This window comes from Onychomys torridus, chromosome 2, assembly GCF_903995425.1.
Source record: "Onychomys torridus chromosome 2, mOncTor1.1, whole genome shotgun sequence".
Lineage (NCBI taxonomy): Eukaryota > Metazoa > Chordata > Mammalia > Rodentia > Cricetidae > Onychomys > Onychomys torridus.
The window spans coordinates 130,903,367-130,921,747 of record NC_050444.1 but is presented as its reverse complement, the minus strand read 5'-3'; the positions used below and the strand labels follow the sequence as shown (position 1 = coordinate 130,921,747).

The window sequence follows — 18,381 nt, the reverse complement described above, 5'->3', positions numbered from 1 at the left end:
AAGTGAAAAACAAAACTCTACATAAAAAGTTTCTTATATTGAGAAGTAGAGGTATGAGGATGATGAGTTCCAGGCCAGACTGGGTTACATATAGTAAGGTCCTAGAAAGAGAGAGGAGGTATCTTATAGTTCCATTCATATAGAATGTTTAAGCAGGGAGAAAACTATATCTGTAGTAAAAATAGTGTTTTATTTTAACAGAGGAATGTTGGGAGGTTTATTTACCAATATAGACAAATTTCTAAATGGCCTTATTAATAAAAAAAAACACAGAGGTAGATATAGGGGTGAAAACCTGAGAGATCAGAGAAATAGGGAAAGCCACAGTTAACCTCACCTTACCAACTCCTCAGCTTCCAAAGAGCACTACATCCTGTCTACCCATGCCTATGTGCCTTGCTGTTCTGCCATCTGATTTGCTCTCTCTGTACAGCTACATCACTTCCTCTTCCTGCCCAGCTGTCACTTCCTGTCTGTCTGTATAGACCTCCATGGTTAACTAGTGTTGGAATTTAAGGTGTGTGCCACCATGCCTGGCTCTGTTCCCAGTGAGGCCTTGAACTCACAGAGATCCAGACAGATCTCTCTGTCTGCCAAGTGATAGAATGAAAGGTGTGTGCTACCATTGCCTGACTTCTATATAGTGACTGGCTTTTCCCCTAATCTCCAGGCAAATTTTATTGGGAGGAGACACAGTATATTGGGGAATACAATACATCACCACATACAAGAAAGGCATGATAGAACTTTTTTATTTGATAGACTTGTTCCAGGTTTTAATAGAAATGTCAGTTATCAGAGTATGTGCATTTATCAGTTACTGATTGACACACTTAACATTTAGTTTAGTTTTTGCATGTTGAAGAGACAGAATCATAGGCACTTACTGAACTTTGCTAGTGAAATGCTTGTGATGGGTATAGAGTCTATAATCTACTACAAGATGCATTAAAAACAGATAGATACATGGTTAATTATGTAATAAAGCAAATACAAAACAGCTCTACCACTTGGGTTATAGACATAAGTATTTTATATATATATATATATATATATACACACACATACACACACATACACACATACATGCAAGCATGCATACATACACACACATACATATGTGCATGTGTGCGTGCGTGTGTGGGGTGTGTGTGTGTGTGTGTGTGTGTGTGTGTGTGTGATCTCCTTACATTTTTCTCAGTTTTTTGTTCTTGGTTCTTTGTTCCTTGTTTTGTTTGAATATTTTTTTGTAATGTTTCTTTGGAGGCAATTACTATTAGTAGTATAATGGAATGCAAGTCTTCTTAATTATAACTTGTAAAAAGATACTATAATTGCAACATATATACACTAACTTGGAATTGATAAGATCTGTATAATATTTATGTGGCAGGTCAGAAAAGAATTTTATAACAATGAATGTTGAGATGAAATGATGGCTCACTAATTAAGAGCACTAGCTTCTGTTCCAGAGGACCCAGGTTTAATTCTTAGCACCCACATGACAGATCACAACCATCTAGAGAATCTGATGCCCTCTTCTGGCTTCTATGGGCACCAGATATATATGTAATATACAGATGTGAATGCAAGCAAAACACCCCACATATAAAAGAGATAAAATTATAAGACAATGAATACAGATTTTTAAATCTTAAAAAGGGACTGGTGAGATGCCTTATCAAGTCCCCGAATATGATGGCCTGAATTCAATCCCCAGGTCCTATATGGTAGAAAGAACTGATTCCTGCAAGTTGTTCTCTGACCTCCACATATGCACTGTGGCATGCACAGACCTTCCCACTGCCAGAAATAATAATAAAAAACCCTCAAATGCTATACATATTGAAGAAAACATAAATAACAGTATGTTCTATGTTAAGCATTCTTTGTTGTAAATATATGAATTCTCTCAAAGTCAGCTTTAGATTGAGCATGATGTCAGTCTATATCTACAGGGTGATTTGAAAATTTATATGGAAGAGCTAAGCCTTAAGAGTTCCTATAATTTGGATTGATAATAAAGAGGTAGGATGGACATTGCCTTGTAAGTGTAAAAATATATTGCCATAGGTTGGGAGAGATGGCTCAATGGTTGAGAACACTGGCTGCTTTTCCAGAGGACCTGGGTTCAATTCTTAGCACACACATAGCAACTCATAGTTGTCTGTAACCTCAGTTTTAGGGGATCTGACACCTCACAAAAACATACATGCAGCCAGGCAGTGGTGGTGCATGCCTTTAATCCCAGCACTCGGGAGGCAGAGCCAGGCTGATCTCTGTGAGTTCGAGGCCAGCCTGGTCTACAGAGTGAGAGATCCAGGACAGACTCCAAAACTACAGAGAAACCCTGTCTCAAAAAACCAAAAATAAAAAAACAGACAAACAAACAAACAAACCATACATGCAGACAAAACATTGATGCTCATAAAAATAAGAAAATTAAAAAGTTATATTGCCAGATTATAGCAGTTGAACCATGTAGTATAAGCAGTATCTGACAATCCAGTGGGATAGCTAGACCCCTGCACATATGACAGGTGTGATGCTGCATGTCACTTAAAAATTGAAACATTTGGGGGTTATTGATTTCTTTATAGAAATAAGTATAATGGCATTTCTGTCTTCCATATGCCAAAACGTTCTAGGTACATCAACAGACTTATTATGTATATGTTCCAATCTTAGATAGGGGAAAGATTTCTTGCATACACAAAAGTTTATAAAATGAAGGAAAGTCTGAAACATTTGAGTAGACAAAATCAAAACCTTCCATGGCAACAATTTGATGAGTGAAAAGATTGAGGATATGTTTTAATGATATCTTGTAATAATTATTTAATATTTTTTATAATAAATTAACTAACAATAATTATTTGATAATATTTTACATTTTAGTTTTCAATTGGCAGGTTGTAATTGTAATCTTTAAAGAATAACAAATGTGCCTTTAATCCCAGCACTCAGGAAGCAGAGGCAGATGGAGTTTGAGACCAGCCTGGTTTACATATATCCAGAATAACCAGAGCTGCATAGTGAGACTTTGTCTTGGAAAAACAAAACAAAACAAAACAAGAAACCAAACGTTTTGGTACATTTATATATTGTAACCTAGGCATGGCAGTGCATGCATTTAATTCCAGCATTCAGGAAGCAGGAAGATTTCTGGTCTACTTGGAGAGATCCAGTACAGCCAGGGTTACATAGAGAGACCCTGTTAAACAAACAAGCAAGCAAACCAACCAACCAACCAACCAACCTCTCATTTATACATTATATAGCAATCATTCTAGGTTATTTATTATCTAAGCATGTGTCATTTCTTTGTAATGAGAAAATTAAAAACCTTAGAGAGGTGGTTCAGTGGATAAGAGCACCTGTTACTCTTTTGGAGTACCAGAGTTTGGTTCCCAATACCCACATCAGGTGACTCACAATCGCCTGTAATTCTAGCTCTACAGGATCCAGTGCTGCCCTCTGTCTTCTGAGGCACCTTTGCCTGTGTGTGATCATGCTCTCACACCCCCCCACCACACACACATAAAAGTAAAATAAATTTTAAAAATATTTCCATAACTATTTTGAATTAAAAGGCAGAATATTATTGGCTGCATACCCTTTTATAATAGATTACTATTTTTGTAGATCAAAACAAAATTTATTCCTCCTTTCCTAGAACTATAGCCATTAACTACTTTACCTCAATCTCCTGTCCCCTCTCCTTTTCTGTCTCTAATAACCACTGTTCTCTTTACTTGATGCACTTTGCATTTTAGGTCCTACATGAGTAAAATCACTGTTTCTTTCTTTTTTTTTTTTCCAAGACAGGGTTTCTCTGTGTAGCTTTGCTCCTTTCCTGGAACTCACTCTGTAATCCAGGTTGGCCTCGAACTCACAGAGATCCACCTGGCTCTGTCTCCTGAGTGCTAGGATTTAAGGAATGTACCACCACTGCCCGGCAAAATCACTGTTTCTGTGTATGGTTTATTTCAATTAGCATGATCTGGAGGTCCATTCATGTTGTCACAAATGACAGTATTTTATCTTTTCATAGCTGAATAGTGTTTCATTGTATGTTGTGTGTGTGTGTGTGTGTGTGTGTGTGAAAGAGAGAGAGAGAGAGAGAGAGAGAGAGAGAGAGAGAAATACTGCATTTTCTTAGTCCATTTTCTATTTACAGATCCTTAGGTTGATATATATATATATAAATATATATATATCTTAGCTATTATATGGGTTCTAAGAATTAAAATTATGTGGTCAGGTTTGTGCTTTTACTAGCTGCAGCCATTCTTACCGGACTGCAGATACCTTTTTGACATACTGATTTTGTATCCTTTGGATACTATATACACAGAAATGGGATTGCTGGATCATATGGTAGTTCTAGGTTTAATTAAATTTTTGGAGGGAACAATCATAGTGTTTTCCAGTGGCTGAACTAATTTATATTCATGTGAGCAGTATGTAAGAGTTCTCCACATCCTTACTAGCAACTACGGTTGGTTTGTTTGTTTGTTTTGTTTTTTATTTGCCTCTGATAATATTGTACAGTTTCTCATTTGTAAGTTGTAAGTTCTCTGTTTTAGTTTTCTGTTGCTGTGATAAAATACCATGACCAAAAGCAATTCTAGGTTAAAGTTAATAATATCTGGGAAGCCAAAGTGGCAGGAATTTAAAAGTTAATTACATCTACGGCTGTAGTTTTTACTTAGTTTGCTTTATCGACTATTATACAGTCCAGGACCAAAACTCAGGGAATGATGTAGACCACAGAGAGCTAGCCTTTCCCACATTGATTAATGTAATCAAGAAAATCCCTATGGACATTCTCACAGGTCAACTTGATTTAGACAGTTCTTCATTCAGATTCAGTTCCTAGGTATTGCTACATTGTATCAAATTGGCAAAAGCAATCATCACATCTTTTTCAAGTAGAGTTTATTATTCTAATAATATTTGGCATTTTGTTGTTGAGTTCATTATGAACTCTGGATATTAACTCTTTTTCAGATATACAGACTGAATATTTTCTCCCATTTGCATCATGATAGTAAAGGGCAGTCTGTTCGTTTACTCTGTTTCTTTTCTGTAAAGAATCTATTAAATTTTTTTTTTTTTTTGAGCTGAGGGTCGAACCCAGGGCCTCGTGCTTGCTAGGCAAGTGCTCTACCACTGAGTTAAATTCCCAACCAAGAATCTATTAAATTTGATACAACTGTATTTGTTTGTATAATTTTCTGTTGTTGTATCTCATCCAAATACTCTCTTATCTAGGGGTGTACCTTTAGTCTCAACAGCTTAAGAAGCTGAGGTAGGAGGGTCAGTGGAGGCCGTGAGTTTCAGACCACCGTGGGGATATTACCTCAAAAAATTATTTCCCATACCAATATTATAGAACACTTCTTTATGTTTATGTTTTCTTTTGGTAGTTCATAGAACTACCATTATCTGATATGGGGGGAGAGACTTATAGGTAGAATGAAATTTGATTAAAAAGAACATTGGATATTTTAGCCTTGATAATTATACAAGCAGTTATAAGTGTTTAAGATTAGAGCTAAATCTGAGAAGGAAAAAATGTGCAAATCTTTAGAAGTAGAGGGTTATTGGTCCAATGGTTCTTTGGAAAAGTTCGGAATGTCTGATAATATTTCTGAAATAATATTTTTGAGAAACTTTTTTTTGTTTTTTTAGATAAGATCTGATATAGCCCAGGTTGACCTCAGATTTACTATATATCTGAGGAAGCCTTTGAACTCTAATCCTCTTGCCTGTATATTTTCAGAGCTGGGATTATAAGTCTGCTTGCTGGGTGGTCGTGGCACACACCTGTAATCCCATCAATCGGGAGACCGAGGCAGGTGGATCTCTGAGTTCGAGGCCAGCCTGGTCTACAGAGCTAGTAGTCCAGGACAGGCTCCAAAGTTACAGAGAAACTCTGTCTACAAAACAAAACAAAACAAAACAAAACAAAAGTTTGCTCTACATAGTACTGGAAATATTTTGTAGATGTATCCTAGGAAATAAGTATAAAAATGTGTGCTGGTCAGTGGTGGTGCACACCTTTAATTTTAACACTCAGGAGGCGGAAGCAGGAGGAGCTCTGTGAGTTTGAGGCTAGCTTGGTCTACAAAGTGAGTTCCAGGACAGCCAGAACTACACAGAGAAATCTTGTCTTGAAAAAATCCAAAAAAGTATGTTTATATAGAAGTATAGTTTAATGAAGTAGAAAAAGAATGAAAGAAATAAATTTGTATTTGAGGATGGATAACTACATATTGGTATATTTATAGGTGAGACTATATGTTATATAGTTATTAGTTATATGAGTATCTTATTAGATAATAATGATAATATTAGATAATATAATAAGTTAGATAATAATGATAAGACACATAAAAATAACAAATAGTTATTCTTGATGACTCAGGTCTGTAATCTCGCTGTTCTGGAGACTTGAGGCAGAGGATTGCAAATCTGAAGCCTGCCTATGTCACAGAGTGGGTTCAGGGCTAGCATGGACAACATAAGAACCTGCTGTGAAATACAAAGTAAAAAGAGAGTTGGGGATATATATATATCTCCATGGTATATCACTTACCATCACATATAAGATTCTAGGTTCAATTCCTGGACTAGCAAGGGGATAGGAAGGAATTCTTTTTTTTTTTTTTTTTTTTTTTTTAAAAACAGTTTAATTTTTTTATTTAAACATTTTTTTTAGTTTTTATTTTTTGAGACAAGGTTTCTCTGTAGCTTTGGAGCCTGTCCTGGACTAGCTCTGTAGACCAGGCTGGCCTCAAACGCACAGAGATCCACCTGCCTTGGTCTCTCGATTGTTGGGATTACAGGCGTGCGCCACCACCGCCCAGCTTTTTTTTTTCCAGGTGATGTTTTCTCCTTCATCTTTATTTCTTTCTGACTTTTTTTTTTTTTCGAGCTGAGGATCGAACCCAGGGCCTTGCGCTTGCTAGGCAAGCGCTCCACCACTGAGCTAAATCCCCAACCCCTAAAGATTTATTTGTTTATTATGTATACAGTGTTCTGTCTGCACATATCCCTGTAGGCCAGAAGAAGGCACCAGAATTCATTACAGATGGTTGTGAGCCACCATGTGGTTCCTGGGAATTGAACTCAGGATCTCTGGAAGAACAGCCAGTGCTCTTAACCTCTGAGCCATCTCTCCAGCCAAACTTTTTTATGTGATCATATTCTTTCCCTTTACCTAGTTTCTCCTAGATTCTCCCCACTTCTTTACCCATCCAACCTCATGTTCTTATTTTCTCTCTCAAAAACAAAAAACTAACTGGAGAATCAAAACAAAAAACAATTAGACAAATGTAGCTGAAGTTTTCCCAGGTCCTACCCAGCCCCATGGACCCTGCAGCCACTTATAAAATAATCACTCAGAAGCTTATATTAATTAAAACTGGCCATTAGCTCAGGCTTTCCACTGACTACCTCTTACATTTAAACTCAACCCATTTCTGTTAATCTTTATGTTGCCAAACGTTTTCCATGTGTGCTTTACCTGGACTGTGGGCTGGCATCTCCTGACTCAGCCTTCCTTTTCCCAGAATTCTCCTTGTCTGTTTATCCCGCCTATACTTTCTGCCTGTCTACTGGCCAATCAGCTTTTTATTTGTCAACCAATCAGAGCAACACATTCACAGCATACAGAATATCCTATAACAGAGAAATTAATACAGAAAGCACACAAAAAACCTTGGAATCGTTTTGTGTTGACCAACTACTCTACTCATGGGGCCTGCCCTAGAGTGTGGTTTATATACCCAGTTACATACACTCCATTGGAAAAAACTTGAGTTTTAGGGAGAATTTTTAAATTCTTTTAAATTTAAAATTTTTAAAGGGTACTGGTAAGACCTGGGACTTTAAACACTGAAACCAAGTTACAGGGGCCCTGGTTCTTACTGTAAGGATGTATATAAAACCTTAACTAGAACTATCCTTAATAGTTAATATAGATAGGTGTCTTTTTACATATTACAGACACATAGTTATTACTTTATATGATTTAAGTTAGATGTATATGGTTTCATATGTGAATAAGGGTATGCATCAATATGGAGGCCAGAGAGTATAATTTCTCAGAACAATCTACCTTGTTTTTTGAGATAGATTCTCTCATTGGGACCTGGGGCTGCCCTATTTGATGAAGCTGGCTGACCAGCAAGCCCCAAAGATTGATCTGTCTATCTCTGCCCGTGTAGCACTGAAATTAGCATCTGGCTTTTTATATTGGCTCTGGAGAACTAATTTAAGCTCTCATGTTTGTATGCTAAGTACTTTACCGAACTCTCTCTCTAGTCTTTGTAATCATCTTTTGTTTGGTGTTTTCTGTATTATAATGTTTGACTAAAATATTTTAAAGCATACCCTGCCCCCATATTTGTTTTATATCCTTGCTGTTAATGATATGAATCCTTTGTGATTCATTACCAATTAAAGTCTGACACAAAGAGTTACTAGAATCTAACTTGGGAAGCTGGTTACATCTAGTGGGGAAACATTGTAACTATCTGGGATATCTTCCTTTTAGGAGGGAAAAATAAAGAGGTCACACTGACTATTTTTTTTTTTTTTTTTTTTTAGCTGAGGATCGAACCCAGGGCCTTGTGCTTGTTAGGCAAGTGCTCTACCACTGAGCTAAATCCCCAACCCGACCATTTGTTTTATTAATATCTTAATCTTACTTATTTTTTTTATAGTTTTTGTGCCTTTTACGTAAACTTTTTGCAAAAGCTTTTTTAAAAGCAATTAATATGAAAATTACAAAAACCAGAGAAAAATGGTAATTGATAGTAATTAAGACATAAAATCAATAATCATAACATTTTTAAGTAATGCAATGCATATGAAATGAGTTGAAATTGAAGAAACGTCAGGCAGATGTGGTGCATGCCTTTAATCCCAGCACTTGGGAGGCAGAGGCAGGTGGATATCTGGGAGTTTGAGGGCAGCCTGGTCTACAGAGTGAGTTCCAGGACAGCCAGGACTACACAGAGAAACCCTGTTTCATCAAAAAAAAAAAAAAAAAAAAAAAAAAAAAGAGGAAGAAGAAGAAAGTTGGGGTGTTTTCTCTAATAAAGATGAATTTTGACAATTTGATTATTTAATAAACACATTTTAAGTCTCAGGAATTCATTTGAAATAGAGAGCCTTTGAAATCCTTAAGTTCACTTTTCTGTGTTTTATATTGTTTTTTATTGCTATTTATATTTTAGCATAACAGTAAAATGTCTTCTGAATGTAAAACATGGCTGAATATTGGTAATAGAGGAATATTTCTGAAATGGGTATGGACAAGTGAATGTTCAGAACTTTGTATACCCCTGGCTGTTTTACAAATAAGTATATAGATCAGGCTGTCTTGGTGCTCATAGAGATCTGCATGTCGCTGCCTCCTGAGTGCTGGGTTTAAAGGCTTGCCCAACTCTCATCAAATTCTAGAGGCAAAGGAAGAGACTACCACATAGAAAGTGTGCTATTATTAAGACAATGCTCAACATTTCTTAGGCCATTTAGGCAGGTTCACAGGATTCAGATGGGTACTTTTTTTTGGTCTTAACTTGTTTATGTGTTTTGTTTTTCAGAAGGAATTGAGCCTTCCAAGGAGAGGCAGCTTGTAAGTAGATAATCCTTACCATTATGATTTTGTCTATGATGGTCTCCTGATTGGGAACTGTCTTAAGAACCTATTGTTAATATCCATTGTAGAAATCTCATTCAAGAGTCTTGTTTTCTGGATGCTGGAAAGATAGATGGTTTAGTGGTTTAGAGCAGAGGACTTGTGTTCAATTCCCAGCACCCATATAGTGACTGGCAGCTATCCATAACTCCATTCCAAGGTGTCTGATGCCCTCTTCTGACCTCCATGGGCAACAGGCATACTTAAGCATACACGTAGTACACAGACATATGTACAGGCAAACATTCATTTCCACTTTAAAAAAAGAAAAAAAAGAATCTTGTTTTCTGCTTCTGTTTCTCATTAGGTCAGAGACTTTTTCCCTTAGTAACCTCCTTGTCCCAAGTCTCCTTCTCTGGCCCAAATTTTGCCTAACAGTTGGGAAAAGTGCTGTCACATACTCATCACAATTATATTCTTATTTTAGGATTTACTTTTAGTAGATTTATTAAGCTAAGAATGTTGGGGTATTAATCTGAGATTCTTTGTTGTCCGTATTCTACAACATGGCTATGGTGAGGCAAATGGTTCTTCTGATAAGTTGGAGCAAAGGTTGCCACGTTTAGAGAGTAGATTAAAACAGGTTCTTATTCTCTTTTAATCTGGATTCAAGGTTAGTGGAAATTGGAAAGTAGTCTTTGTCCTTGGATTTTAATTTCTTATGTCTTATTTGGGTACTTTTTTCTTAAGTATTCTTGGGGATTCGTTGCTGATTTGGCTAATTGGAATCTCTGGAATGTGTGTTAAAAAGCATAATTTGATGTTTAAGAAGTAGCTCAGTGGCAGCAGAATGTATGCTTAGCTTAGATGAGGCTCATGCATGAGGTTCCATCTCTGGCAATGCAAAGTAAAAAAAGGTAGAATGTGAATTTACTGAATTGGAGTTTCAGTGCTAAGACCCATCAATTGTTATTGGATTCACCTTTACCTAATTTATACTCATACCAACATCTACTATAATTGACTAAGGTCAAATTTGGAAAACATCAGGCTAAGATATGTCTTAGTGGACAATTGTGCATGCACAGGCATTAGGACCTGGGTCATATCCCCCAAACCCACCTGAAGCTGGGGTCGGTACTACATATGTGCATCTCAGGGTTCTTATGGGGAGATGGGAAGTAAAGGTAAGAGAATCCCTAGAAAAATAAGGACTGGCTAGCTGAGCATGTACAGTGGCAAACAACAAAGAGACATTGTCAAGCACTGGAGGTTGCCCTCTTGACCTCCACACAGGTGTTATAACATATGTATGTTCACACTTACACAAACATGCTTGCTCATACATACACATCTGTGAGAACACACGCACACATACAATTTTTGTAACTATTAAAGGAATAGAACTATGATAAACAATAGCTTTGAAACGTTTCCTTATGGAAACATGAGCTATTGTATTTGAGGTGGATACAATGGTATTATTTGTTTATTAGTGCACTAAAGAGATTCAGTGTATGTGTGGATGAATATGCTTATGCTACGCCCTATGTGCAATCAGAAGATAACTAGCAGGAACTCCTCTCCATCATGTGGGTTCTGAAACTAGAACTCAGGTTTTCAGGGTCTATGGCAAATGCCTTTACCTTTTGAACTATTTGCTGGCCTTTAAATGTCTTTGTTTCTCTCCCATTCTCTCTCTCTCTGTTTCTCTGTCTCTCTGTCACACACACACACACACACACACACACACACACACACACACACACGCCCCTTTCCCCCCTGCCTTTAAATGAATTGGTTTATTTCAAGGTGATACAGAAGTCAGAGTACAACAAAGACGGAACAGTAGACGCTGGCAGGATTCCATATTGAATTTGCTTTAAATTCACAGCTGAGGTAGGAGGAGTAGCTGAATGAGAACTATAGACAATTGTAGCAGGAATCAAACCTGAGGCCAGGTATTGTGGTGAATGCTGGAAGATCAGAGAAGCAGAACAAGCCACAGCTACCTCACCTTACCAGTTCCTCAGCTGATCCTATTTCCTCAGACTGGAAGCCTCTCAGTCCTCATCCAGAATGAATCTCAGCTGAACTGTTACTCAAAGCCTAAAAGCTTAACCAGCCAAATGCTTCTAGTTCCTGGTTTTCACGCCTTGTATACCTTCCTGCTTTCTGACATCATTTCCTGGGATTAAAGGTTCACTTCTTGGGATTAAAGGTGAGAGTCACCATGCCTGGCTGTTTCCAGTGTGGCTTTAAACTCACAGAGATCTGCCTGGCTCTGCCTCCGGAGTGCTGGGATTAAAGGCGTGTAGTACCACTGCCTAACCTGTATGTTTAATATTGTGGCTGTTCTATTCTCTGACCCCAGATAAGTTTATTAGAATGCACAATATTTTGGGGAACACAATACCACCACAGACAATAGATACTTTATGATTTTTTTTAAACAAAAGTGTATTAAAATGTATAACAGGCTCCATGGCAACACTTCATTCTACCTGTAGGTAGTAAAGATGTTAATGGCAGAGAATCAGTATGTTTAAATAGGAATAGAAGAAGGTCACCATCACAAGGAACAATGTACTTTTTGCCAGATTTCTTAATTCTATTTGTGACCTGGGGGTCCTTGCCCATGGCCTTGGCCTTTAGCTCCTCAAATTTCTTCTGCTTCTCTTTTTGTTTCTACTTGAAAACCTTGTCTTCCTCATCTTCCTTCTCGGGCTGTTTCAAGGGCTTCTTTTTTAAAGTATGAAACAGGTAATTTTCTTCCTATTGAGTATTTTACTTGTATTAATACTCACGTAATTAAGTTGTTCCCTGAGGGTTTTTTTTTTTTTTAACTGTTTTAACAAAAGCTTGTTGAGTTTAATGTAAAGGAACTCTGGCTGTGAGTCAGAACTGGGATTCAGTCTTGACTGTGTAACAGAATGGACTTTGTAAACTTAAATAACTTCATTTTTATTTAAATCTTAGTTCCCTAATTTTTGAAATGAGGGGTATGACACCTGCTTTTCATTCCTGTTAAAACTATTAGAAGGATCACTTGCTTCATTAATTATGGTTTTGTTCTAAGATGTATAATTTTTTTCTTCTTTTTTTTGGGGGGGGGGGTGTTTTCGAGACAGGATTTCTCTGTAGCTTTTGGAGCCTGTCCTGGACTAGCTCTGTAGATCAGGCTGGCCTCAAACTCCCAGAGATCCACCTGCCTTGGTCTCCCGAGTGCTGGGATTACAAGCGTGTGCCACCATTGCCCAGCCAAGATGTATAATTTTTAAAGTTGTTATTAAGCATCTTAGGTTAAGTTTGGATAAATTCTATCTCTTACAGCTATATTTCTTTTTAAAAGACTCTATTTTATGTATGTAAGTATTTTGCCTGCATGTCTGTACATGTAGCATGTTTATGAAGTGCCAGAAGAGAGGCCAGAGAGGGTTTCAGATCCCTATTGAAACTAGAGTTGTGGAGGCTGGGAACTGAACCCAGGTCCTCTGTAAGAGCACCCAGCGCTTTTAAGCATTGACCATCTCTCTAGCACCTCTGTTTATTTAAATTCAGTTTTACAGTAGGTTTTATTTCTAGGTGTACCACTAGAAATAAAATCTTCTCATTTGGTTAAGGTAGGAGCCCTACTAGGACTCAGTTGGAGTGATGTGTGAGTGGATGTGCATACTGGAGATGGTAGCTTTTCAACATTATATTTAGTATATATGTGTAATTGGTTATTTTCTACTATGTCTTCCATTTCCCCTCTTTTATTTTCTCTATTTAGAAGTTCTCTGAGATTTTCCATTTTTTAATATTAAATGAAATTGAACTAGCAAGATGGCTCATTGGGAAATGGCACTTACCTCCAATCTTAATGACCTAAACATGATTCCTAGGACCTACATAGTGGAAGAATTAGCTCCCTAAAATTGTCTTGTGATCTCCACAGGCATGTTAAGGCATGTACACACAAACAGAAATAAAAAAAAAAATTAAAAGGTGAAATCAAAGCCCAAGACAGGTATGCTTCCAATGAATAAAGTTTCAGGGAAGGAAGAAAAGAAGAGATATACTTACTTAATTTGGTACTAGAAGGATATTTTGGTTACACAAGCTCTGAAGTGTAAGCATGAGTGCCAACCAGAGTCAGTGCTATCTGAGCACAATAACACATGCTATTACCCCAGCATTCAGGAAGGTAAAGCATGATGACTGTGATTTTTGAGGCTAATTCTCTCTCTCTCTCTCTCTCTCTCTCTCTCTCTCTCTCTCTCTCTCTCTCTCTTGGAGCTGAGGATGGAACCCAGGGCTTGCCTACCACTGAGATAAATCCCCAACCCTGAGGCTAATTTTGCTTATAGGTTGAATCTATCTTTAAAACAAACAAAAAATACTTTAAATATTAGTAAAGAAATTTAAGCTACTCCAGGCCTTAAAATGTTAATAATGGTCAGAAATGGTCTTTCCCTCGTATTTTTTGATATAGTAACTGACATTTAAACAACTGATCATTCAGTAAATGTCCCCTGATAATCCGCTGTATGCTGGAAACTAACTGAAATGATCAGTTTAGAACTTGGAAGTAGGTATATTCCTTTAAAGTGCCTACAAGGTTGACTAAACCAGGAGATCTTCACTTTGTCCCTGCAAATATCACCATCTATATATGTCAATGTGAGCACAGGTATGGGTGAGCATAATATCACCATCTATATATGTCAATGTGAGCACAGGTATGGGTGAGCATTCTTGTGTGTATGGAGTTTTGTATGGGTAGCTGCGTGCGCATGTTCATGAGTTGTATGAGCATGTGGAGGCCAGCAGTACACTGTGACTGTCAATCTTCAGATTTGTGAGATTGTCTGACAAGCTGGGACTTAAACCAGTTAGACAAGATTGTTGTCCAGTGAGCCCCTGAAATCTGCCTTTTCACTTGATGGGTTTGTAGATGCAGGCCATCACACCTGGCTTCTCTGTGTGAATTCTGAGGATCATACCCAGGTCCTCATGCTTACACAGTAAGCAGTTTACCCACTGAGCTGTCTCCCCAGCCCAAACTATCTTTTTATCTCTAAGTTTGGAAATGTTAGGATTTTTTTTTTCCCCTGGAGAGAAGAGGAAACAGATACTATCTTAAAGAGTTTTCAGTTCTTACAGCAATATCAGAGACTGGCTGAATAAAAAGAATAGAGTTTTTGTCTTTTTCTTTTTTCTTTTCTTTTCTTTTCTTGTGTTTTTTTTTTTTTTTTTTTTTTTGGTTTTTTTGAGACAGGGTTTCTCTGTGTAGCTTTGCGCCTTTCCTGGAACTCACTTTGGAGATGAGGCTGGCCCAACTCACAGAGATCTGCCTGCCTCTGCCTCCCGAGTTGTGCGCCACCACCGCCCGGCTCAAGAATAGAGTTTTAATTTGGTTTATGGTTCAGGAGCCTGGAATGTTTAAAAACATGTGCCAACATCTGCTCAGTAACTGGTGTAGACCTTATGCTACTTCAACTCAAGGCAGGAAGAAGTAGGACTAAGGGTCACATTCAGCCTTGCTGCTTTTGATGTAATTAAACCTAATGTTAGGATAAAGGCATTAATTCTTCTTAGCAACCCAATTATTTTCTGAAAACCCTCCCACTTCTTCCATATTGTTACCTTGGAAATCACATTTCACAGTTGGTTTGTTAGAGGATAAGCCATATTTAGACCATAGCAGACACTAATCTAGGCTTTGGCCATTAACAAGTTCTCTGTAGCTTTAAATAGGAACTGTGTAATTTCTGCACATTAATTGCCTTACATGAATTGAAGTGAATGGCTGCCTGATCTCTATGCCTGGTCATTTCCTCAGACAATCGACGACTCATGGAACTTTTTGTTTTGTTTTGTTTTTTCGAAACAGGGTTTCTCTGTAGCTTTGGAGCCTATCCAGGCTCTCACTCTGTAGACCAGGCTGGCCTTGATCTCACAGAGATCCACCTGCCTCTGCCTCCTGAGTGCTGAGAAACAGAATTGGACAAGGCTTTTTAGGCAGTGTGTAGTCAGAGGCAAAAATACTGCTTAGCATTCTCAGCAGTGAAGCCAGAAAAGTAAGAACCTTAAGATGTGTACTTTAAATTGAACTCAAGAGTTTTAAAAAAGTGTGGAGAGAGGGGGTTGGGGATTTAGCTCAGTGGTAGAGCACTTGCCTAGCAAGCACAAGACCCTGGGTTCGATCCTCAGCTCTGGGGGGGAAAAAGTGTGGAGAAACTGATGTCATTGCTTCATATCCTTATAGCTGCATATAGAAAGTTTTAGAAGGCTTTTATAATTGTCAAGAGTTTGTCAGAAGTATATTCTATTTGTGTCTTATTTGCCTCTTTTCCATAATGCCACTGCTGTGCTCCACTTTTATATTGGAAGCTGTCAATCCGGACTCAGGGTTGCATAGTAGGCACTTTACTAACTGAGCCATCTCCTTAGCTTAGCTCTCTTTTTCTCCTGTGCTAGGTAGTTTTTATAGTTTTTCAAATCTCTGCTTAATATTTTACTGTATTGTGAAAGGCTTTTCTGACCTCACTGCACTTAGACTCTAGACAGCTTAGACTAGTTGAGTTTCCTAGATTATATCTTTATGGCTCCTTTTTTGTTGTTGTTTTTGAGACAAGGTTCCTCTGTGTGGTCCTGGCTGTCCTGGAACTTGCTTTGTAGACCAAGCTGGTCTGGAACTTGAACTCAGAGATCTTTCTGCCTCTGCTTCTCATGCTAGGATTAAAGTCATGTGCCATCTCCTCTCATCCCTCCCTCCCTCCTCTTTCTTCCCTCTCTTCCTCTTTTCTCTCTCTCTCTCTCTCTCTCTCTCTCTCTCTCTTTGGTTTTTCAAGACAGGGTTTCTCTGTGTAGCTTTGCGCCTTTCCTGGAACTCACTCTGTAGACCAGGCTGGCCTCAAACTCACAAAGATCTGCCTGCCTCTGCCTCTCCAGTGCTGGGATTAAAGGTGTGTGCCACCAACACCTGGCACCTCTTTCCTCTTTTATGGCAGGATTTCTGTAGCTGGCCTAGAACTCACTATATAGACCAGGCTGGCCTCAGACTCTTCCCTCATAGTTCTTAAGTCAAATGTCAATAAAGAATTATACTGTATTAGTCTGCTTGGCCTGCAATAACAAAGTACTATAGCCTGGACAGCTTAAGTAACAAAATTATGTCATAGTTTTGGAGGCTCAAAGTACAAGATTAAAGTGCCATCAGGCTGAGCTGGTAAGGGCACTCTTTTTGTCACCATGTGCTTACTTAGCCTTTAAAAAAATATAGATGCTGAAGGGAGGTCTTTTTTCTTTCTTGAATGAGTAAGGTTTAAATTAAGGGACTGGAGAGAGAACTTGGCATTAAAAGCACTTACTGCTCTTGTGCAACATCTAGGTTTAGTTCCCAGCACCCAGCTCATAGCCTTCTGTAACTCCAGTTCCATAGGTCCAACATCATTTTTGAGCTTCCATCAGTTCTAGGCATGCATATTATACATGCAGACACATTAACATAAAAATAAACAAATCTTTCATTAATTTAAAAGTATTATTTTTTTTTCTCCTGCATGTATATCTGTGCAACACTTGTGTGCTTGGTGCCCACAGAGGCCAGAAGAGGGTGTTAGATTACCTGGAATTGGAATTATACATGTTGTGAGCTGCTATGTGAATGCTGAAAATTGAACCAGGTCCTCTGATAGCGTAATTAGTGTTACTTTTTTTAAAAAATTGAAATTAGAGCCAGGCAGTGGTGGCGCACGCCTGTAATCCCAGCACTCGGGAGGCAGAGGCAGGTGGATCTCTGTGAGTTCGAGGCCAGCCTGGTCTACAGAGCTAGTCCAGGACAGGCTCCAAAGCTACAGAGAATCCCTGTCTCAATAAACCAAAAAAAAAAAAAAAAAAAATTGAAATTAGATTTTTTTCATAAAATATAATTTGATCATGGCTTCCCCTCCCCCAACTCTTCCGAGATCTTATAACCAAACTCATAAATTTTCTTTCTCTTTTAGAAAATAAATAGGCACCATAAAATAAAATAAAAACAATCCAGAACAGGACAAAACAAACAGGGAAAAAAGTGCTAAAAAATGCACAAGAAGCAGCCCCTTCAACACACAAGCCCATGCACGCACGTTCATTCACATTCCCACACACAGAAATCCCATACAAACACAAAATTAGAAACCATAATTGTCTTAGTTAGGATTTATATTGTTGTGAGGACAATGACCATGGCAATGTATGTAAAGAAAAATATTTAATTGGGGATGGCTTACAAGTTCAGAGATTTTAGTCCATTATAATCATGGCGGGAAGCATGGTGGTGGAGAAGGAGCTGAGAGTTCTACATCTGATCGGCAGACATCAGGAAGAAGGAGAGCCATGGGTTCTGGCTTGAACATTTGAAACTTAAGAGCCCACCCTTAGTGACATTTTTCCTTCAATAAGGCACACCTATTCCAACGAGACCACACCTCCTAATAGTGCCCACTCCTTGGTGACCAAGCATTCAAATCTATGAGTCTATGGAAGTCATTCCTATTCAAACCACCACATTCCACTCCCTGGCCTCCACAGCCTTGTAGCCATATCATAGTGCAGAAATGCAGTCTAAGACTTCCAAAGTCCCCATAGTCTATAGCAATCTCAACACTGTTCAAAAGTTCAAAGTCTCTTCTGAGACTCATGGCAGTCTATTAGCTGTAATCCTCTGTAAGATCAAAGTAAAAAAAAAAAAAAAA

General features: G+C 38.1%; 1 protein-coding gene across 11 annotated transcripts in view; it reads left to right on the top strand.

The window, feature by feature from the left end:
• Positions 1–18,381, top strand: part of Mast2 (microtubule associated serine/threonine kinase 2) — a 170,523-nt gene that overhangs the window by 62,549 nt on the left and 89,593 nt on the right. For all 11 annotated transcript variants that reach the window (XM_036177731.1, XM_036177734.1, XM_036177733.1 and 8 more), the window contains one exon: positions 9,621–9,652. In XM_036177731.1, the coding sequence (XP_036033624.1) occupies positions 9,621–9,652 (32 nt within the window). The remainder of the gene's footprint in view (positions 1–9,620; positions 9,653–18,381) is intronic.